At 38.5% G+C, this 25856-nt stretch overlaps 1 protein-coding gene across 6 annotated transcripts in view; it reads left to right on the forward strand.

Moving 5' to 3' along the window:
• Positions 1-25856, forward strand: part of pald1a (phosphatase domain containing paladin 1a) — a 114757-nt gene that overhangs the window by 80574 nt on the left and 8327 nt on the right. For all 6 annotated transcript variants that reach the window (XM_079801341.1, XM_079801338.1, XM_079801340.1 and 3 more), the window contains exon 19: positions 21262-21417. In XM_079801341.1, the coding sequence (XP_079657467.1) occupies positions 21262-21417 (156 nt within the window). The remainder of the gene's footprint in view (positions 1-21261; positions 21418-25856) is intronic.

Raw genomic sequence — 25856 nt, forward strand, 5'->3', positions numbered from 1 at the left:
AAAAAACTTTCTGAAACTTGTGTGAATCCTTTAGGAGTGTGTGTGAGAGTGTGTGTGGCACAGAAATACTGCGTCACACGTCCATCTCGTGTTTTGAAATGTTGTCCATGTTCATGAGGATCAACTCTAACAGTGTGAATGCAGGAGATGGCATTAGACGGTCTTTAAGGCTTGCCTGATGGAGCTGCAGGAAATACTCATGGTGTGTCGAGTCGTCTGAATGACCCCCGTGTGACCTTTGATTGTGCCGGCCGAGCGGCAGGTCGTGTGAGAGGTGTGTGTGTGTGTGTGTGTGTGTGTGTGTGTGTGTTCATCTCGCTGTATCACTGCAGGTGCTTTTCACTTGTAATCTGCTTAGAACAAACATGTCGAACTCGTTGTGACGTTCTCTCGTGTTGTCGTTTCTGTGCCGCTGCAGAGTTGACTTTGACCTCTGGTGTGCTAAACTGATCAAACCGGCTTCATGAAGTCAACAAATCATCTTTATCTATTAATAACTGCATATTACACTGGGATAGGAGAGAAGTTTTAATGACACACTTCACCTTAAAGAGAGGCCGTTTACTATTATATTAATTATAATGGTAAACTGCAAAAATATTAATAATAACATTGGTTTTTTTTTCTTTCAAAAAAATTACTATTATTGGGAATATTTTTAGTAGTATTGTTGAAACATAAAATGTAATTACATGTCATTATAATTCAAAAATATTAACATGATTATATTCAATATTTCATATTATGTTTTAATTATTATTAATAATAATAATTATTACTATTATTATTGGCAAATATTATGATTCATATTATTGATATTAATATTACTGTTATTGTTATTAATGTTATAATAGTTGTTGTTGTTGTTATCAACAGTAATTATTATAATTATATTAATATTAATAATAAACATTGTTAATATTATTATTAATCCCCCTTTGAAACAAAGTAAACTATTATTGGGAATATTTTTTTATATTATTCTTGTCCTTGATCATATTAATTATAATAGTAATGTTATAAAATAAAACATTTAACAGTAAAATATTAACATTTAACATTTTCATTTCATGTTTTATTCTTTTAATAATGTTAAGTTATCTATAATAATAATAATAATAATAATAATAATAATTATAATTATTATTATTGGCATCATTATTATGATGATTATTATATTACTGTTATTAATGGCTAAAATAATAATTGTTGTTGTTATTAACAATAATAATAATAATCCCCCTTTAATACAAAGTAAACTATTATTGGGAATATTTTTAATATTATTGTTGTCCTTGACCATATTAATTATAATGGTAATTCAAAAATATTAACATTAACTTTTTCATTCATGTTTTATTCTATTATTATTATTATTATTATTATTATTATTATTATTATTATTATTATTATATTAAAATGGCTGCTTGCAGCTATATTTATTATTACTGATATTAATAGTACTGTTGTTATGGTTATTAATGGCTATAATAAATATTTGTGTTGTTGTTATTATTAATTCTCCATTAAAACAAAGTGAACTATTGTTGTAAATATTTGTATTATATTTGCAGAAACGTGTTTGTCAGCTCCTGAGAATCAGTGGAGTAGACTCACGCACACACACACACACACACACACACGCACGCACGCACGCATGCTTGACTTTATAGCTGTTGATTGTAAGCTGTCGTTTGTAGCTCTGGTGAGCATGCGTTCAGAAGGCTTTATGTCAGATGAGTTTATTGTTTGTTGGAGACAGAGAAGAGGTTTTGGTCATATGATGATGATGATGATGATGATGATGATGATGATGATGATGATTTGCATATGTCAGCCGTGGATTTGAAAGGTGCTGAGAATGGAGTAAACATGCTGAAGTTGTTTTTGAATTAGCTTGGCTTCACTCTGTAAATGTCATCACAGAAGTCTGAGTGGAAATGATTTGCTCTGTTTTGTTTAGTTTGGGCAGAAATCCTTAAGTGTGTTTAATATTTATGGGCATCATGCGGAGTCACTGAAGAGTCCACAGAAAACTGCCTGTGAGGTGATTGAAGGACGACACAAAACAGATGAAGTGTGTGTGTGTGTGTGTGTGTGTGTGTGTGTGTGCGTCTGTATGAATGCATGTTATGTGTATGTCTGTGTGCATGCAGTGTGTGTCTGTGTGCATGCATGGGGGTGGGGGTGTGTGTGTCTGTCTGTATTCATTCTTTCATGCATGCATATTGTTTGTGTGTATGCGTGTGTGTGTGTGTGTCTACATGTATGTGTGTGTGTGTGTGTGTGTGTGTGTGTGTGTGTCTGTATGCGTGTGTGTCTCTGGCTGTCTTTATGCATGCATGTTATATGTGTGTGTCTGTGCATGCATTGTGTGTGTGTGTGTGTGTGTGTGTGTGTGTGTGTCTGTATGCATGCATGTTATGTGTGTGTGTGTGTCTCTGTCTGGTTTTATGCATGCATGTTATGTGTGTGTGTGTGTGTGTGTGTGTGTGTGTGTGTGTGTGCGTCTCTGTCTGGTTTTATGCATGCATGTTATATGTGTGTGTCTGTGCATGCAGTGTGTGTGTGTGTGTGTGTGTGTGTGTGTGTGTGTGTGTGTGTGTGTGTGTGTCTGTATGCATGCATGTTATGTGTGTGTGTGTGTGTGTGTGTGTGTGTGTGTGTGTGTGTGTCTCTGTCTGGTTTTATGCATGCATGGGGGTGTGTGTGTCTGTATGTATTCATTCATTCATTCATGCATGCATGTGTGTGTGTGTGTGTGTGTGTGTGTGTGTGTGAGCATGCATGCTCTGTGTCTGTCTGCTGTCTGTATGAGTGTGTACATCTTATGTGCGTGCGTGTGTGCATACATGTGGTGTGTGTTCATACATGTTATGTGTGTGTGTGTGTGTGTGTGTGTGTGTGTGTGTGTGTGTGTGTGTGTGTGTGTGTGTGTGTGTGTGTGTGTGTGTGTGAGCATGCATGCTCTGTGTCTGTCTGCTGTCTGTATGAGTGTGTACATCTTATGTGCGTGCGTGTGTGCATACATGTGGTGTGTGTTCATACATGTTATGTGTGTGTGTGTGTGTGTGTGTATACATACTGTATGTGTAAGCCATTAGGCCGGCACAGAGTGCTGATTGTGCGCTGTAGTTGTGTCTCTCTCTCAATGGTTTCTGGCTGTCTGTTTGCGTCACGTTTGTATTTGTGGCTGGAAAATCCATGTGGAGGTGCTCTGGAGTCTGCTAAAGTCATTAAGAAATCTCAGACACACACACATTCAGGTCCTCCTCTACGGAAAGAGAGAGGGTCCAAACAGCTGACATATGATTGTGATTTGCGTGCTGCCGTTTGGCTGATGTTCACAGCGCTGTGATTTAAAGCCAGCGGCCCGCACACACACACACACACTCCCACTTCAGCAGCTCTGAGTCTCAGGGTTCAGCCGACACACAGCGCTTTATATTTTAGAGATGCCTAATCAAATCATTTCAACTGTGTTAATGGTTAAATGGACCCACTTTATATTAGGTGGCCTTAACTACTGTGTACTAACATTTTAGTTAATCATTTGATACAATGCACTTACTGTGTACATACATGTCTTTACATTTGAAATATACCTGTATGTAATTACAAATGTAACTACATACATTTATTACAGATGTAATTACACAGTTGACACTTCCCTTACTGACCCACAGCACCACCACACCTGTCCCTAACCCTACCCATATCCCACCTCAATATCAGCAGAAGTGTTTTGCAATACATTATAAACACAGTAAGTACATTGTACTTATTTTTTGATGTAAGTACATAGTAGTCAAGGCCACCTCATGTAAAGTGGGGCCAGTTAATGCAAGGAAAACTGGATGTCATTTTTTTGCATTGTACAGTTTGAAAACTGTATGGGTTCTGCTCGCTGAAGCTCTGGCAGGAAATGAAAAGTGTCAGGAGGTTCATCAGGAGTTAATGCTAACATTCTCTCCTTGAACCCGGAGTTTTGTTTATTCTTGATGCCGGCGGAGTAAGAGCGCACAATAGAGGCTTCATTGAATCGGTGTAATTGGCAGCACATGTCCGTCTGGAGTTTGTGCTGATGTGTTTACTGATTGTGTTCACGGAGAAATCAATCCCATCCCAACCAGCCCGAGGCCAAATAAAGCTCCGTTTGTTCAGCCCTTCCCCGAGAAATCATTCGGACCAATAGCACCTTTCACATCAGGCCCGTCCCCACGCTCGGTGTGCTGATGATGGGCTTCTTTTCAATAAAACACAGTTTCCACATTACAGCCTCTGCTCCTCATTGTTCAGATCGAAAAGCTTCATTGCTGTCCTCAGACGATCATTAAAGATGTTTATAATCGAACAAAAGATTCTGTTTCAGATTAACGCGGTTCTTTTGAGCTTTCTATTCATCACAGAAATATCAACACTGATAATAATCATAAATGTGTGTTGATCATCAGATCCTCATATGAGAATGATTAGTGAAGGGTCATGTGACTCTGAAGACTGGAGTAATGATGATTTGATCACTGGAATAAATGACACTTTACTGTATATTCACATAGAAAATATTTATTTTTCAAATTTTTTACTTCTTTTTGATCAAATAAATGCAGCTTTGGAGAGCAGACGAGACTCAAAAACATCTGCCGGACCCCAAACTTTGAACACAAATAAATAGGCTAATTTTCCGTCTCCTCCAGAGTTGAACAGTTGAGTTTGACCGTTCTGGAATCCATTCAGCCGATCTCCGGGTCTGGCGGGAGCACTTTTAGCATAGCTTAGCATAGATCATTGAATCTGATTAGACCGTTAGCATCTCGCTCAAAAATGACCAAAGAGTTTCCATATTTTTCCTCTGTAAAACTTGACTCTTCTGTAGTGACATCGTGTGCTAAGACCGACGGGACATGAGAAGTTGTGATTTTCTAGGCCGATATGGCAGGAACTATTCTCTCATTCTTGCTCAATAATCAAGAGCTGTGAGCCGTCTCATGAGTGCAGCGGCGCAGTGATATTACACAGCGGCTGAAAATCACGTCTTATGAGTATGAAAATATTGTTGTTGCAAATTGATAAATTACTGCTCCTCTGTAATCAATTTTGAAAAACAGTCACCAAATATGAAAACTAGAGACTGTAAGCTTTTAAATTATATATAGTTTGTCAAGATTAGTTTAGGTTTATACACACACACGACATGTGCGCACACACACACACACACACACACACACACACACACGACATGTATGCACACACACACAACATGTATGCGCACACACACACACACACATACACACACACGTACACACACACGACATGTATGCACACACACACAACATGTATGCGCACACACACACACAACATGTATGCGCACACACACAACATGTATGCGCACACACACATGTATGCGCACACACACACACACAACATATATGCACACACAAACACACACATACGACATGTATGCGCACACACACAACATGTATGCACACACACACACACACACACAACATATATGCACACACAAACACACACATACGACATGTATGCGCACACACATGTATGCACACACACACACACGGCATACACACACACACGACATACACACACACACACACACACGTATGCACACACACACACAACATGTATGCACACACACACACAACATGTATGCACACACACACACACACATATATGCACACACACACACACACACACACACACACACACACACACACACACACACACACACACACACACACACACACACACATGTATTTACACACACACACACATGTATTTACACACACACACACACACACACATGTATTTACACACACACACACACACACACACACACACACACACACACACACACATGTATTTACACACACACACACACACACACGTATTTACACACACACACACACACACACACACATGTATGCACACACACACACACATGTATGCACACACACACACACACACACACACACACAACATGTATGTACACGCACGCACACATGTATATATGCACACACTCACACACACACACGACATGTATGCACACGCATGCACACACACACACACGACATGTATGCACACGCATGCACACACACACACGCACACACACACATGGATGCACACACACACACACGACATGTATGCACACGCACGCACACATGTATATATGCACACACTCACACACACATACTCACATACACAACATGTATGTATGCACACACACACACACACACACACACACACACACACATACACAACATGTATGTATGCACACACACACACATACACATGTATGTATGCACACACACACACACACACACACACACACACATGTTTGTTTTTGTGAAATGTGAGGACATTCCATAGGCGTAATGGTTTTTATACTGTACAAACCGTATTTTCTATCCCCTTACACTGACCCGAAACCTACCCATCACACACACACACACACACACACACACACACACACTGCCCCTGCCCCTAAACCTAGCCCTCACAGGAGACTGTGCAGTTCACTTTCTGTGAAAAAAAACTCATTCTGTGTAATTTATAAGCATTTTGAAAAGTGAGGACATGGCGAACGTCCTCATATTTCACCCTCTTTTTGTAATACCCATGTCATTATACACATTTGTGTCCTGATATTTCACGAAAACATGCCCACACACACACACACACACACACACACACACACACACACACACACACACAACATGTATGCACACACACACACACACACACACACACACAACATGTATGCGCGCACACACACACACACGCACACATGTATTTACACACACACACACACACAACATGTATGCACACACACACACACACAACATGTATGCGCGCACACACACACACACACACACACACGCACACATGTATTTACACACACACACACACACACACGCACACATGTATTTACACACACACACACACACACGCACACATGTATTTACACACACACACACACACACACGCACACATGTATTTACACACACACACACACACACGCACACATGTATTTACACACACACACACACACACAACATGTATGCACACGCACGCACACATGTATATATGCACACACACACACACACACACATGTATGCACACACACACACTCACACACGACATGTATGCACACGCACACACACACACACACACACACACACACGTATGCACACACACACACACGACATGTATGCACACGCACGCACACATGTATATATGCACACACTCACACACACATACTCACATACACAACATGTATGTATGCACACACACACACACACACACATACACAACATGCATGTATGCACACACACACACACACACACATGTATGCATATACACATACACATGAGAGGATATTACTGTATGTAAAGGCTGTGTTCCTGCCGCTGACAGTAGGAATTTCTGTATTTATAAATCCTTGGGAACTTTTGGGATAATGTAAGTACACAACTGCTGGATTATATCTCACTGTGCAAGTGCTTTTGGGATATTTTATTACATCTTACATATTGTGCCTTTAGACGTGTGTGTGTGTGTGTGTGTGTGTGTGTGTGTGTGTGTGTGTGTGTGTGTGTGTGTGTGTGTGTGTGTGTGTGTGTGTGTGTGTGTGTGTGTGTGTGTGTGTGTGTGTGTGTGTGTGTGTGTGTGTGTGTGTGTGTGTGTGACCGACCGACTGGAGTCGATTCCCGCCCGGATTATCAGCATTCCAGCCGAGCAGATTCCCTGTGGGATGATTGAGTGTGTGTTGTGGCGTGACTGCAGTGCTGGAGTGTGTGAGCTGTATGAATCATGACATAAGCGAGGCTGAGATTGGGTGAGGTAACTGGGAAAGGGATATTAAAACACTCATCATCTCTTCTTCCAGTTAATGCGCCAGATCTCCGTGCACATTTTTCTTTCTGGAATGGAAGGAATGCGTTTCCCGCCACGTGTAGCGGCGCGCTTTCTCTGTGTCTGTGTGTGTGTGTGTGTGTCACGTGCCACAGTTGCCTGTGTTTATATATTATATATATATAATATATATATATAATGTTATTTTATATAATACAGATGACATTTTTTTTTTTAATAATTGCATTTTATTGTATTTGGTCTAATTAATTTTTTATTGCTTTTTCTTTTTTTTGCAAAGCTAATTATAATGTCACGTGCTTTATATATATATATATATATATATATATATATATATATATATATATATATATATATATATATATATATATATATGTATATATATATGTATATATATATATATATATATATATATATATATATGTATATATATATGTATATATATATGTATATATATATGTATATATATATGTATATATATATGTATATATATATGTATATATATATATGTATATATATATATATGTATATATATATATGTGTATATATATATATGTATATATATATATGTATATATATATATGTATATATATGTATATATATATATGTATATATGTATATATACATATGTATACTTTTTATTTTATATATACATTTTTTTATTATTTATTTTTATTTTATATAATATTATTCCATATATATATTTATATACATATATATATACTTTTTATTTTATATATATTTTTTATTATTATTTATTTTTATTTTATATAATATAATATTATTTCATATATTATATATATATATATTTTATTATTTTTACACGCGGCAGATATTTATTTATTTATATATATGTATATAGTTTTATTTGATCATACATATATATATATATATATATATATTGTTTCTTTTATTTATTAAAGATAATTGCATTTTTATAATTAATCAAATTTCATATTTTATCACATTTGTTTTGTTTTTGCAAAGCTAATTATAATGTCAATTTAAAGCTAATCACAGTGTAATTATAATGTCAATAATTAAAGCTAATATATATAATTGTATTTAATGTATATAATATTATCATATATTTATGATTTATTTTATTATTTTCTTTTTTATTAAAAATAATTGCATTTTTAAAAAAGTGAGCGCTTTTTTTTTGTTTTTTATAGTTTTTTTGCAACGTTAATTATAGTGACCATAGATTAACGTAAACCCAGTTGCCAAACTACTTTTTTATTGCATTTCATTTATTTGTATAGAGTATTATTTTTGTTTATTTGTGTGTGTGTGTGTGTGTGTGTGTGTGTGTGTGTGTGTGTGTGTGTGTGTGTGTGTGTGTGTGTGTGTGTGTGTGTGTGTGTGTGTGTGTGTGTGTGTGTGTGTGTGTGTGTGTGTGTGTCTTCACACACACACACACTGTCTCTTCACACACACACACACTGTCTCTTCACACAGCATCAGGAGCTCATTTGACTCGTTCTCGTCTGTTCATGAGTGTTCAGATGTGCTTGAATCTCATGTTATGAACGACACGCATATAACATCCCAGAAATCAGAAACGGACATCATGCATCTGTAATTGTATTGAAAGTAGCAGCTTGCTCATTCTGCTTTTGTTTTGAGCAAGAGAAAGGCCTGTGGTTTTGTAAATGATGACAGGAGGCTGTCCCTTTAATGCTGTCGGGAGGAATCCGGGATCTGGAGTGGATTCTCTCACCCTGCCGGAAGGAATGTGGGGATTTCACTTCATGCAAGCCTCGTTATGGAGGAAGAATCATTTGTGAGGATGGACACACATATCGGTGAACAAAAGCAGTACACTGTGTGTGTGTGTGTGTGTGTGTGTGTGTGTGTCTCTCTGTTGATTTCTTGTTTCTTTACACTGTGTTGAGGTATGAACATCTGCAGTGTGTGTGTGTGTGTGTGTGTGTGTGAGAGAGACTATTCTTTACACATGTCTTCCAGGCGTTAGTCCTATCATGATCCAGACGGTGTGTGTGTGTGTGTGTGTGTGTGTGTGTGTGTGTGTGTGTGAGGCTCCGTCCCCTGTGTTCACAGGCTCTTGGGAGTGCAGGGCTCAGCTGGTAGTGATGGTGCAGGAATGAACTCGCACATCCAAATGATGACAATGAGGCTTTTGTTTTTGTTAAGTTCATTATAATGGCCGTGGACTATTTTATTTGATCGTTTCATTTCATTTCTTTTTTTTTTTAATAATAGAATTGTATTTTATTTAATCTCATTTATATTTTATTATATTGCATTTTTTTTTGCAAAGCTTATTATAATGACAATAATGACAAGCTAATTACAGTGACCAGAGCCTAATGTGAGTTATCAAACTCATTTTACGTAGAGGGAACTTTTTTATTTTATTTTATTTTATTTTATTTTATTTTATTTTATTTTATTTTATTTTATTTTATTTTATTTTATTTTATTTTATTTTATTTTATTTTATTATTTTATTATTATTTTTTTATTTTATTTTTTATTTTTATTTTATTATTTTTATTTTTTTTATTTTTTTTTATTTTATTAAAATGTATTGAAAATTGTCAAATATATAAAAAATAACTGCATTTTATTGTATTTAATCTAATGTATATTTTATATATATATAATATTTTTTCTTTTTGCATTTTATAGCATTTTATTGTTTTGAAAGCTAATTATAATAACCGTTTAAAGCTAATTAAACTGACCATAGACTAATGTAAACCCAGAGTTGTCGAACTCCTTTTACGTAGAGGGAACTTTTTATTTTTTATTTTTTTATTTTATTTATTTATTTTTTTATATTATCATCTTTTTTTTTCAAAATAATAGCATTTTATTATATTTATTCTAATGTATATTTTATTTTATTGCATTAATTAAAACAATTTATATTTTATTTAATTTTATTGTTTTGAAAAGCGAATTATACTGACCAGTGTTATCAAACTCTTTTTATGGAAAAGGCACTTTTTTATTATTTTATTTTATTTTATTTATTTTATTTTAGTTATTATTAAAAATAATAGCATTTTATTGTTTTGAAAAGCTAATTATACTGACCGTAGACTAATGTAAACCCAGAGTTTCATGCAGAGGGCTGAGTTTATTATTATTGTATTTTATGGCATTGCTTCTCTTCTTCCAGACCTCATGTGAATCCCACTCCTGCTAAATGGAGACCGTCTCATCTAGTGATGTTTTTCAATCTTGTATCTGAATGGATCTGAATAGACTTTATAGTAGAAACATTTTTATCGCCCCATTTTAAGTTTTGACTCATGAGAAATGTCTGTGACTGGTTTGGGATCTGTTCTATCTCTGAATCCATCCTGATGCTCCAGCGCATTATAACTCACAGCTCACACTGATGCGCTAAACATCCAGAGCCAGCTTCCCTTGAGCTCAATCCTGCAATAATCACACTATTATTTGCATGCAGGATGAATAGACTGAGGCTCTTCATAGTTGTTGCATGTTTTACTGAGTGTGTGTGACGGTGTGTTTCTGCATCTGTTGGTCTGGTCTTGTGAATCGTGATGGTTTTGCAGCTTTGTCAGCAGTTTCCCCTCATGAACTGTGTGAATGTTCTCATGTTTGCTCTACGGCGATGAAGTTAGCATCAGCTGAAGTCTTCCCCATGACCTTTGACCTCCAGGGGGTCAGCTTCACACTTTGAGCTTCTCGTTCATAAATCCTTAGTCCCCTTTAGCATGTATTATAGCGTACGGCGTCTCTGATTGGCTGAGGAGCGTTTGAACCCGCCAGATTCTTGTGACTTTACGTTCGTTCTTTACTTTACAAGAAGAACTGTGAAGTATTTATACAATTATTTATTTTCACTTTTATATTTCTTTAATTTAAACTAAAATGCAATAAAAAAATTCTCTATCTCTATCTATCTCTCTCTATCTCTCTATATATAATATATATATATATATATATATATATATATATATATATATATATATATATATATATATATATATATATATATATATATATACATATACATATACATATACATATACATATACATATACATATACATATATATACATACATACATACATACACATATATATATATATATAATTTGTTTTATTTAACTATAGCTAAGATGCAAAAATGCAAAAAAAAAAAATAAATAAAATAAAAAAAAAAAAAAATAAATATATATATATATATATATATATATATATATATATATATATATATATATATATATATATATATATATAATATAATGTATGGGATCATTTATAGTCATTTATTGGGTTAAATGAGAATCTTCAAATTGACACTACAAAAGTAGCTTAAGAAATAAATAATGTATTGGATTCAATATAGAATTTATTACAAATCATCTTTTTGGCTAAAATGACCATCTTTTTTTTTTTCAAAACCTGCATCTGAAGTAATATTTAGATATATTTTAGATATTCAGACCAAAACAAAATATCCTCAAATGTTCCTCAAAAGAAAGAAAATCATACAGGTTTAAAAAATTTATTATATTTATATTGAATAAATATAAATAAACAGAATTAAAATTTTTGGGCAAGCTATTCCCAAAATAGTTTTTTTTATTTAAATTAATTAAATGATACTCTAAATAAGAAACTAAAAATGAGTGAGTTGTTTGTTCATTTGATTCGTTCAAGCGGATGATTCATTCAGGAATGAAGTAAATGACTCTCTTTATGAACGAGTCATTGATTCACCCGAATGATTCACTCAACTCGGATTCATTCAGAAACAGTTCTGCTCTGGATTTATTGGTAATACTTTCAAAAGCAGACAATATTGTGTCTCAAATATAACAATATTAATATCTTATTGAACTGTATAACGCATTTGCACTTGTGCTATTCTGGACATAAACGGCACTCGTGTAATATTGTTCAACTATAGCCCTATTCGCACAGGATTAGTATTATCTGGGGACCTCTGGTGATTTGTAATAATTGCAGAGAATGTCTGTGATCTTAAATTTCACACCTGTGCGCATTTTTATCTTTATATTTCACGAAGAATGGAGCTAGGCTCCATATATGCGCACCGTTATGAATTCACGAGCGGCCGCGCGGATTATACTTTCACTTTAGAATGAGCACCAATTTGGGAGTAAATTGCTTGAATGGTGTGTTTAATATTATTCTTAATGAAAAGCACAAAAACAGAACATATGACAAACTCGCTTAAATGGGCGCTTTTACATTTAGCTTTGAAACTGATTCTTCCGCCGTAGCTATATTGTTATTATAGGCCTATTGCTCAGTTCAGTTTTTAATTGTAGCGTCTGTTCTTTAAATTATTTTTATTACTATAAAACAATCAAAATGAAATCGATATGACAGTTTATAATTTCATACAGCTATATCTATAACGAGAAAAAAAAAACAAGTCCAGAGTCAGTAAATTGGAGTAAAATCACAGGCTTTGCTTATCCCGTGCGAATGCGCCACGCAAAATTCAGATGCGGGGGGGTGATTTCTAAATCACACGAGGTCCGCAGATAATACTAATCCCGTGCGAATAGGGCGTATATCATATTATAGGCTTTATATGAGACGACAACTATATCTTGAACTGTTAGGGTCATTCTAACTGTATTTTATAGGCTTCATGTTCCTCATCAATCTACTCTAATATTAATATTCATAATTCATCAGTCGTGAACGCATCAGATCTGAATGTGCATAATTGTGAATGTTTCATATCAGCTAGAGTTGAGTGGAAATGAGTGGTATGTGGTATGTTGAGTGGTATGTATGTAATGTTTGCATGTATGCTTATAAATCTGCATTTCTTTATTTCCGGAGAGCCTGTGGCGGCGCTTTAAATAGCTGCGGCTCGGAGGCTTGCTCCAAACTTCATTTCGTTGCATTGTACCTGTACATGTGTAATGACAATAAACTTGAATCTCATCTCATCTAATCTAAAAACAGCAGCTTGATCATCCGCATAAATGCTCCATCATGAGTAGATGATGCCAGAGTTTTCCTCCTTGCGTTTGTTGATGTGGGCGGCTCGTATCCGCATCCCCTCGTGCCTGTAATAGTAATGATGAGCTCCATCTTCAGAGCGGCCACTTAAAGCACATCCGCAGGGCTGGAGTGAATAATGAGAGCGAGGAGACGTGTCTCTATCAGCCAAAGCGGCTCTCCACACATTTTGCTGGACGATAAATCGGCCAAGAAATGATTGCGATAAACGATAATATTGTCGCTCTGAGATCTAAAATAATGATAATGGCATAATAATGCAGGTACACCTTTTCAAAGATCAAGTAACTTTTATTTCTAAAGATTATTTAACACTGAAAACGGAAAACATTTTAAATATCCACAATAAAATGAACAAAACAACCAAGACAAAAAGCAATGGACTCTGTCTGTTAACAAACAACTTCACTTGAATAAACTGCAGCGGATGATTGTGTTTTAGGTAGTGCTGGGAATCCATTAAAAAAAACGAATTTATCAAAAAACAATCTGTAATTAATCACTATTAACACGTTTTGATATTGTACTAATTTCAGTTACTCTCCAAATTATATATGACAGTATATTTTAAATATGTGTTGTATTGTCATGTTTTTATGAATGAAGGCCAGTCTCACTGATGTCTCTATGAAACATTAATGACGCTACATTACAGTATAACTGAAAGATGCCAATTTCAACATTTATTAGGCTTTAAAAAAACAACTTTTAATTTAAGTCAACTTGTAATATTATTTAAACCATTATAATAAATATTATTTTACCTGTGCCTTCCCTGTTATACATATAAAGAAATGTAATAGTTATCAAACACCTTTCTTAACTGCATAAATAATAAATGAAATCTAGATTAATCATCATTAAAGCTACAGTTTCCTCTGTTCCCGCTGTTCTGTGATGAACATTAATGACATCATCATCAGTGCTCCTGTCACTTTAAGAACAGCCGCTGACGAACATGACACGGATCAGACGCTGTCCCGCGCATCTCATTTCCTCACAACTCTTTAAGTTCATTTAAGACGTTATTTAACTAATTTAAGACTCCTGATATGAGTACTCAAAATTCTCTGTTTTGTTGTTATTGTTTGTTAATGCGCAAAAGAGAGCTCGATGTGAGCAGGAGACTGACGTGCGTCGTGTGTGTGTGTGTGTCAGAGTGTCCCTCGATTAGCTGACATGAGACGCAGCCACACAGACAGGACACACACACACACACACACACACACACACACACACACACACACACACACACACACACACACACACACACACACACACACACACACACACACACACAGACAGGACATTGACACACACACACACAGGACATTGACACAGCGCGTTCTCTTGTGTCTTGTCGCGCTTGAAAGCATTTACATGTATAAGAGCGTGATCATATAATGTCACGCTCAGCAAAAATGGATATAAAAACGGACGCTGGAAATTATCGCGGCCAGAAAAATGATCAAGCTATAATTGTATCGTTATATCGCATATCGTTTATATCCCCCATTACTACATTGTATATTAAATCACTAGACCTCTGAAGGTGTGCTGTGGTCTCTGACACCAAGATGTTAGCAGCAGATCCTTTAAGTCCTGTAAGTTGTGAGGTGGGGCCTCCATGGATCGGACTTGTTTGCTCAGCACCTCCCACAGATGCTCGATTGGATTGAATTGAATTGGGGAATTTGGACTCAAACTGGTTGTTGTGCTCCTCAAAGCTTTCCTGAAGCATTTGTGCTTTGTGGCGGAGCATTATCTGCTGAAAGAGCCACAGCCACAGGGAAAACCGTCTCCATGAGAGGCTGGACATGGGCTCAGCAATGCTGAGGTAGGTGAGACGTGTCAAAGTAACATCCACATGATGGAGGACCCAAGGTTTCCCAGCAGAACATTGCCCAAAACATCACTGCCTCCGCCGCCACGCCTTCTTCCCATAATGCACCTGGTGCCATGTGTTCCCCAGGTGAGCCACACACACACACACACACACCTGGCCATCCACTGATGTAGAAGAACACGTGATCATGGGACTAGGCCTTCTTCCATTGCTCCGTGGTCCAGTTCTGATGCTCACGGGCCACTGTTGGTGCTTTGGGCGGGGTCAGGGGTCAAGGGTCAGCATGGGCACTGGTCAGCGGCTGTGCCGCCCCATACACAACAAACTGAGATGCTCTGTGTATTCTGAGCCCTTTCTATCAGAACCAGCATTAACTTCTGGAGCAGTTTGAGCTCCAGTGGCTCGTCTGTTTGATCACACGGGCATCAATGAGCCGCCCGTGACCCTGTGGCCGGTTCTCCACTGGTCCTCCATGACCCTGTGGCCGGTTCTCCACTGGTTCTTCATGACCCTGTGGCCGGTTCTCCACTGGTCCTTCATGACCCTGTGGCCGGTTCTCCACTGGTCCTTCATGACCCTGTGGCCGGTTCTCCACTGGTTCTTCATGACCCTGTGGCCGGTTCTCCACTGGTCCTTCATGACCCTGTGGCCGGTTCTCCACTGGTCCTTCATGACCCTGTGGCCGGTTCTCCACTGGTCCTTCATGACCCTGTGGCCGGTTCTCCACTGGTTCTTCATGACCCTGTGGCCGGTTCTCCACTGGTCCTTCATGACCCTGTGGCCGGTTCTCCTCTGGTCCTTCATGACCCTGTGGCCGGTTCTCCACTGGTCCTCCATGACCCTGTGGCCGGTTCTCCACTGGTCCTTCATGACCCTGTGGCCGGTTCTCCACTGGTCCTTCATGACCCTGTGGCCGGTTCTCCTCTGGTCCTTCATGACCCTGTGGCCGGTTCTCCACTGGTCCTTCATGACCCTGTGGCCGGTTCTCCACTGGTCCTTCATGACCCTGTGGCCGGTTCTCCACTGGTCCTTCATGACCCTGTGGCCGGTTCTCCACTGGTCCTCCATGACCCTGTGGCCGGTTCTCCACTGGTCCTTCATGACCCTGTGGCCGGTTCTCCTCTGGTCCTCCATGACCCTGTGGCCGGTTCTCCACTGGTCCTTCATGACCCTGTGGCCGGTTCTCCTCTGGTCCTTCATGACCCTGTGGCCGGTTCTCCACTGGTCCTTCATGACCCTGTGGCCGGTTCTCCACTGGTCCTCCATGACCCTGTGGCCGGTTCTCCACTGGTCCTTCATGACCCTGTGGCCGGTTCTCCTCTGGTCCTCCATGACCCTGTGGCCGGTTCTCCACTGGTCCTTCATGACCCTGTGGCCGGTTCTCCTCTGGTCCTTCATGACCCTGTGGCCGGTTCTCCACTGGTCCTTCATGACCCTGTGGCCGGTTCTCCACTGGTCCTTCATGACCCTGTGGCCGGTTCTCCACTGGTCCTTCATGACCCTGTGGCCGGTTCTCCACTGGTCCTTCATGACCCTGTGGCCGGTTCTCCTCTGGTCCTTCATGACCCTGTGGCCGGTTCTCCACTGGTCCTTCATGACCCTGTGGCCGGTTCTCCACTGGTCCTTCATGACCCTGTGGCCGGTTCTCCTCTGGTCCTTCATGACCCTGTGGCCGGTTCTCCACTGGTCCTTCATGACCCTGTGGCCGGTTCTCCACTGGTCCTTCATGACCCTGTGGCCGGTTCTCCACTGGTCCTCCATGACCCTGTGGCCGGTTCTCCACTGGTCCTTCATGACCCTGTGGCCGGTTCTCCACTGGTCCTTCATGACCCTGTGGCCGGTTCTCCACTGGTCCTTCATGACCCTGTGGCCGGTTCTCCACTGGTCCTCCATGACCCTGTGGCCGGTTCTCCACTGGTCCTTCATGACCCTGTGGCCGGTTCTCCACTGGTTCTTCATGACCCTGTGGCCGGTTCTCCACTGGTCCTCCATGACCCTGTGGCCGGTTCTCCACTGGTCCTCCATGACCCTGTGGCCGGTTCTCCACTGGTCCTTCATGACCCTGTGGCCGGTTCTCCACTGGTCCTTCATGACCCTGTGGCCGGTTCTCCACTGGTCCTCCATGACCCTGTGGCCGGTTCTCCACTGGTCCTTCATGACCCTGTGGCCGGTTCTCCACTGGTCCTCCATGACCCTGTGGCCGGTTCTCCACTGGTCCTTCATGACCCTGTGGCCGGTTCTCCACTGGTCCTGCATGACCCTGTGGCCGGATCTCCACTGGTCCTTCATGACCCTGTGGCCGGTTCTCCACTGGTCCTTCATGACCCTGTGGCCGGTTCTCCACTGGTCCTTCATGACCCTGTGGCCGGTTCTCCACTGGTTCTCCACTGGTCCTCCATGACCCTGAATAGAATAGAAAACTTTGTCATTGTACAGCTGTACGAAATTGTCTCATTTTGAAAGTGCATACACATAAGAAACTGTACAATTAAACAAAAGTAACCCGTGCAAATATGACAGATATGTGCAGACATTTGATTGCATACCTGTGTATACATTGGTAATGTAACATTTGTTAGGTGGAATTTAGAGATGGCACTGCTATTGGATAAAAACTGTTTTTTAAGAACGGTTCGTCCTGGTTCTAATTGATCTGTGCCGTCTGCCTGATGGTAGCAGATTGAAAAGAGAGTGACGTGGATGAGATGTGTCCTTTATGATGCTGTAAGCTCTCTTGAGGCAGCGGGAGCTGTGTAGGTTCTCCAAAGTTGGGAGAGCGCACCCGATGGTTTCCTCTGCAGTCCTGATGACCCTCTGAAGCTGTTTGTTATACGCTACAGTGCAGCTAGAAAACCACACGCAAAGGCAGTACGTGAGAATGCTCTCTATGGTGGAGTGGTAGAACGATCCCAGCAGACTCTGGGCGATGTTGTTCTTCCTAAGGACTCTCAGAAAGTAGAGTCTCTGCTGTGCTTTCTAACACATCAACTCTGAGGATGAAATGTTCACTTGCTGCCTAATATATCCCACCCACTAACAGGAGATCATCAGTGTTAGTCACTTAATTTGTGTATAATATAAGTTTTCATACTTTTCTATATTGTATTATATATATATATATATATATATTAGGGCTGTCAAAAGATTAATCGCGATTAATCGCATCCAAAATAAAAGTTTGTGTTTGCATAATATATGTGTGTGTACTCTGTTAATTATTATTTATATATAAATACACACACAAGCATGTATATATGTAAGAAAAAAAATATTTTTATATATATAAAACATTTATATTTATATATTATAGATTATATAAATGTGTATACAGTATATACATGCAAATATTTCTTAAATATATACATGAATGTGTGTGTATTTATATATAAACAATAATTAACAGAGTACACACACATATATTATGTAAACACAAACTTTTATTTTGGATGCGTATATGCATATATATATATATATATATATATATGAGAAATATAAAAGTTAGTTTTGCAGTTGACATAATTCACCTTTAATCGTCTCCAGTATCAGAGATGGTGACGGAAAGCTCTTGATTCAGCAGATCATAAAGTCAAACAAACATCTGTCTTTAATAGTTTTATCTTTGATTATTTCAGACGTTTCTCAAATCGGCTGATGCCAGAACATGAACGAGTTCAAGATTACAGTGTGTTATTTCCGTCAGTTTGTTTTATGGATTGAATTGTGATGTATCAATACTCCAGCAGAGACACTGCACACGCATCAGCGCTTCATCCCTGCAGACAATCCAGATCCATTTGTTTCCAGAGGCTTCTGTCCTAATTTAACCCCAATGTTCTAGAGAATCAATGATCAGAACAGAGTTTATGACACTGAAGGTGCAATGCTAGCGAAGCTAAAATACCACAGAAAGTGTTTAATTATCATCTTTTATTGCAGAGCGAGGCTTTGAGCACTTAAAGTGTACGACTTGAGCTTTCTCAATTGAATTAATTGTGTGTTTGGTCTCTGGCTGTGCCTGTAATTTGGGCTTTTTTATGCTCTGCTGTTTCTTTTGTTAGAACAGTTTGAGTAAAGACTGAATGTTACGGCTAATTAATCTCCCGCCGCCTGCATAAATTACTCACCCTGATCTCATTTGTTATAAAAGTGCAGAATTAATTCATTTCTTAAAACTACCGCAATTGTTCTCGTTCCTCTTTAGCTCTCGCCCCAGTGAGACGCATTTACACATGAGATGTTTTATAATAAATGAGACTGGCTGTGTTTTTGTCTTATGCATAATTGATTTTGTGTACAAGGCGGATCAGCGTAACTTTATATGATTGTTTAATCCTCATTTATAATGAATGCTATATGTACTCTGTGTTAGATCTGTTTACCTCAAGGACTTAACACTAGAACCGCCACGGGGTCAAATTTACCCATGGCTGTTTTTCAAATGTACATAACAGATTTCCAATAAAATAGCCAAGTCTCCCAGTCACTGACTTTTGCTAAAACTGTGTTATTTACAATCCCCTGTTGTTAAAAATTGTTTTGATAAAACCAGATTTAAAAACGGGGCATTTATACCTATAAGCGCCAGCGGGTCAAATTTACCCCGATATAATTCCTCTATTTTCGCGCTGTGTTTGAGCAACGCGTCGGCTTACTGTAAACAGCCACACAACGCACGGTCAAATTAAGATGCTTTAGCCTATTTATAAATGTTCAAACTTTGGATTAATTATACATTTTTGTTTTGCAATTTTGTATTGAGTATTGTTGGCTACTGTGTTGCTATTTATTCAAGTCTGCCCGTTTCCTGAAAAAAAAAACATCCGATATGATGGAATGAATAAAACTATTTTCATGATTATCCCAAGTTTATTGGTGTTGTTCTCTAATTAAAATTATAAATGATATAACTATACAAATGAATAATTAATTCGGTCAAACTGTGCGCTTGAATTCATATGTTATCCTTATCATAAGTTGCCATACATCTTATGCAGTGTGGGAATTATTATTGCTCTTCATTGTCTATTTAGGGTATTTTAGTCATTTAAATAACATGGGTTATCTTAATATGGGATTAATGACATTTTATTATAATATTACACCACCCAAATATGTATTTATTTCCATCTAATTCTCGTCGTCATTGCAGGTTGGTTTAGCCTATAGTCACCAAAAAGTGATTAGTGTAGCTGCTTAAAATAGCATAAAACAACAGGACAAAAACATAGTTGATGACTAAAAATAATCATTTCATGACTCTATACATTACTTTGTGAATACAGTGGCATATTACGTTTTTTAGCCGTATCAATGCAGTAATAATCTGCATGGGTAAATTTTACCCGCTTGCGGTTTTAGGTATCCAGCGCCCCCTGGCGGTTCTAGTGTTAAACAAAAGGACAGATCATAAAATATTACATGATCAATCAATCAATCAATCATGATCAGTCACAGTCCGTCAGGTGTTGAGTTGAATGCTGGTCATTCATGGCTCTCGTTTGTGTCCGACAGATCAAGAGCTGTAAATGCGAGGCGGAGATCCAGGCGCTGAGGCTGAAGAGTTTGCTGTATCTGGAGCGCTACATGTACCTGATCCTCTTCAACACATACCTGCACCTGGAGAAGAGAGACTCCTGGCAGCGCTCCTTCAGCCAGTGGATGCTACAGGTGAGATCAGACCGCCGTCATTTTCCCCCCGTGTGTCCCTTCCTTCAATCATGAGCCTTGAGTATATTATCTGTGCTATCCATCACTACTGCAAAACACCCTGAGATGCCTTTACCCCATTTAAAGGGTTAGTTCACCCACAAATGAAAATTCTGTCATTAATGACTTACCCTCATGACGTTGGACACCCGTCAGACCTCCGTTCATCTTCAGACACAAATGAAGATATTTTAGTGTAAATCTGATGCTCTGAAAGGCCTCCATTGGCTCAATGGCACGGTTCACTCTCAAGACCCTTAAAAGACACTAAAGACGTCGTTACAAAGTCCATCTCACTACAGCGGCTCTACAATAACTTTATGAATCGGCGAGAATAGTTTTTGTGCGCAAAAAAACCCTAAGTAACGACTTATATAGTGATGACGATTTCAAAACACGGCCTCATGAAGCTTCGAAGCGTTATGAATCAGTGAGTCGAATCAGCGGTTTGGATCGCCAAATTTCAGCAGTTTGACACCCGATCCGAATCATGATTCGACTCACTGATTCATAACGCTTCGAAGCTTCATGAGGCCGTGTTTTGAAATCGTCATCACTATATAAGTCGTTATTTAGGTTTTTTTTGCGCACAAAAACTATTCTCACCGAGAATAGGTCTGACGGGTGTCCAACGATATGAGGGTCAGTAATTAATGACAGAATTTTCATTTTTGGGTGAACTAACCCTTTAAGGTATATTTGATGTGATTTTGTTGGTGGTGTGCAGTTGAATATTGCGGCAAATAGGGCCAAGCACTTGTTGTATCTGTTAGTCATCATCTTCTACTGCTCTTGAAGAAGCCCAGAGAAGTATGTAGTAAAAAGTTATGAAATTTGGCACACTGATAGAGGACAGTCCCAACAACAATCACAGGAAATTTGGAGTCTCTATCTCAATTCCTCTAGCGCCACCAACTGTCCAAAGTTACACTTATGCTTATGCAACTTTACAACTGTTGGGTCTAGAAACAAAATTCCTACAAAATCTACGTTTTCGAACTCAGATGCTCCGATTTTCACAAAAATGTAACCAGATCATCTTCAGACCATGCCGACAAAATTTAAGATTGGATGAATGGAATTAAAGTTGATTAGTCAAACCCTTCCCAAATAACGATCTCAACGAAGAGCACGCCAAAAGAACGTGAGGTTATATCTCTGCAAGGCTTTAGTGTATTCTGACCAAATTTGGTGTGTGTTTCGACAATCATGACCTGAGGTTACCTGCACAGTTTCGTCACAGTGCCACCTAGTGGTCAGGAGATATGCAAAATATAAATTTGTTTTGCTTATAACTTCTGAATGAGTCAAACGATACCCAACTTTCCAATGTCGGCCATTTTGAATTTTGCCGTAAAATGCTATACGAAGGTATTGGCATATCGTTATGAAACTCAGTGTGTGCCATCGGCACCATGCTCAGGGACGGCTCCATCTTGTGGTCATAAAATATCATGAAATTAAAAACCAATGCTAATAGCTTTTAATTATTTTTGCCTATTTTAATGAAACTGGTCTTAATAGATTCTTTGGGCCATAATCGGCCGAACTTCCTGTCCTCCATTTTGATTTTCTTTAAAAATCTACTTTTTCAACTCTTCGTTTCTTTGATTTGCATGATTTATCCAGATCATCTTCAGACGATGCCGACAAAAAGAACATGGAATTCAAGTTGATTAGTCAAAATGTTCTCAAATGCTCTGACCTGAGGATACCTGCACAGTTTCGTCACAGTGCCACCTAGTGGTCAGGAGATATGAAAAATCTATTTTTGCTTATATCTTCTGAATGGTTTGGCCAAAAATATCAAAACTGGTCTCTTTAGATTCGGTGCAGCTTGCTGAGTTTTGGTGGTTTTATCTGTGCTATCACTACATTGACATTACAGCTTGGTGTTATTTAAGGTATATTTGATACGATTTTGTTGATGTGCAGCAATTAGCTTATTATTAGGGGCCAAGCGTCTATTGTATCCGTTAGTCGTCTGCTGCTCTTTAAGTCTATGGCAGCCCATAGAACTGTATGGTAAAAAGTTATGAAATTTGGCACACTGATAGAGGACAGTCCCAACAACAACCACTGCAAATTTGGAGTCTCTATCTCAATCCCTCTAGCGCCACCAACTGTCTAAAGTTACACTTCTGGTGATGCAACTTTAGAACCGTAAGGACTAGAAACAAAATTCCTACAAAATCTATTTTTTCGAACTCAGATGCTCCGATTTTCACGAAAATGTAACCAGATCATCTTCAGACAATGCCGACAAAATGTAAGATTGGATGAATGGAATTAAAGTTGATTAGTCAAACCCTTCCCAAATAACGATTTCAACGAAGAGCACGCCAAAATGAACGTGAGGTTATATCTCCGCAATGCTTTAGTGTATTCTGACCAAATTTGGTGTGTGTTACTACAAACATGACCTGAGGATACCTGCACAGTTTCGTCACAGTGCCACCTAGTGGTCAGGAGATATGCAAAATATAATTTTTTTTTGCTTATAACTTCTGAATGAGTCAAACGATAACTTTCCAATGTCGGCCATTTTGAATTTTGTCGTAAAATGCTATACAGCTTGGTGTTATTTAAGGTATATTTGATACGATTTTGTTGGTGATGTGCAGCAATTAGCTTATTATTAGGGGCCAAGCACCTACTGTATCCGTTAGTCTTCTGCTGCTCTTGAAGTCTATGGCAGCCCATAGAACTGTATGGTAAAAAGTTAAGAAATTTGGCACACTGATAGAGGACAGTCCCAACAACAACCACTGCAAATTTGGAGTGTCTATCTCAGTCCCTCTAGCGCCACCAACTGTCAAAAATTACGCTTCTTGCGATGCAACTTTAGAACCGTAAGGACTAGAAATAAAATAAAAATCTACTTTTTCGAACTCGGACGCTCAGATTTTCACATAAATTTAACCAGATCATATTCAGACCATGCCAACAAAATTTAAGATGAATGGAATTCAAGTTGATTAGTCAAATCGTTCTCAAATACCTCTCGAACTAATTAAACGAAGAGCACGCCAAAAATTAATGTGAGGCTATATTGCCGCAAAGCTTTAGTGTATTTAGACCAAACTTGGTGTGTGTTACGACAACCATGACCTGAAGGTATTTGCACGGTTTTGCCACAGTGCCACCTAGTGTTTTAGTGTTTATATCTTCTGAATGGTTTGGCCAAAAATATCAAAACTCTCTTTACGGTGCAGCTTGCCAAGTCGAACGATACCAAATTTTACGATGTTGGCCATTTAGATACTACTACTACTACTACTACTACTACTACTTAAGATAGATTCTTTGGGTCATGCTGAGAACTTAGATACCAATTTTGCCATAGTCGTTCGCCATTTTCAAACTCCCCCTAGATCGTTGCTCCAATTTTAATGAAAATTTTAGCATATCAAACCATTCTCAAATAACTTGCAGAAGAATTCAACGAAGCACACACCAAAATAAACATAAGGCTATATCTCCGCAATGCTTTAGGGTATTCAGACCATAGACTGAGGTGAGGTGATGACCAGTGTTGGGGAGTAGTTAACTACAAGTAGTGATGCTACTAACTTAAACTAAATTTTTCAGTAGTTTGTCAGTAGCTCAGTTGCTTTTAAAACAATGTCGTTTTTCCAGTAGCTAACTACTTTTTCCTGCAAGTAGCGGTGTAGCGCTACCAAAAGCTACATTCCGTTTTGTGTTTTGACGAGCCTGCAATGCATTGAAGCAGCACAGTGTTTTCTTCTTATTTGATCACATACTAAAATCGCGCGTTACCGCCATCTATTGTTTCGTTTACGCATCTTGCGGCTTTACGGTTCACAGAGAAGAGATCGTCTGATGATTATGTAAAGAACGTACAGGAGTGGGTTGATAACTTCACATGAATCGACTAGTAAAGGTTACACTTGATTTATAGCCTACCAACAAAAGATTAAAACGCTGTCTGCATCGAAGACTTTTGTATACATAGAGATATAGACTGAGTATTGTATATTTGGATAGTTTACAAAATAAAACTTTACTCTTATCATTATTGTATTGCATTGTGTTGGTTTAAACCCCAAACATTCAACTTAAAACATTCTTCATTAACGATTATTCAGTTATTTGTAAATAAAATAAAAATTCTAAGTAGTTTCGATGTAGAGAGCGCCATATTCTGGTAGTAACTTGAAGTGTATCTAACTACTTTTGCAGAAGGGTAGCTTGACTGTAGTTTAACTACTTTAATTTATAAGTAGCTTGTAGCTTGTCAAACTACAGTTTCAGAGTAGCTTCCCCAACACAGACAGCAGACAAAGGCTATCCACCTGTCACTCAAAGTGGCCACGCCCTTAATTATGCAGAACTTTAAGGCTTTATATAATGCAAACCAATGAGTTATAAATACCCCC

The sequence above is a fragment of the Gobio gobio genome (genome assembly GCF_949357685.1).
Source record: "Gobio gobio genome assembly, chromosome: 20".
NCBI lineage: Eukaryota > Metazoa > Chordata > Actinopteri > Cypriniformes > Gobionidae > Gobio > Gobio gobio.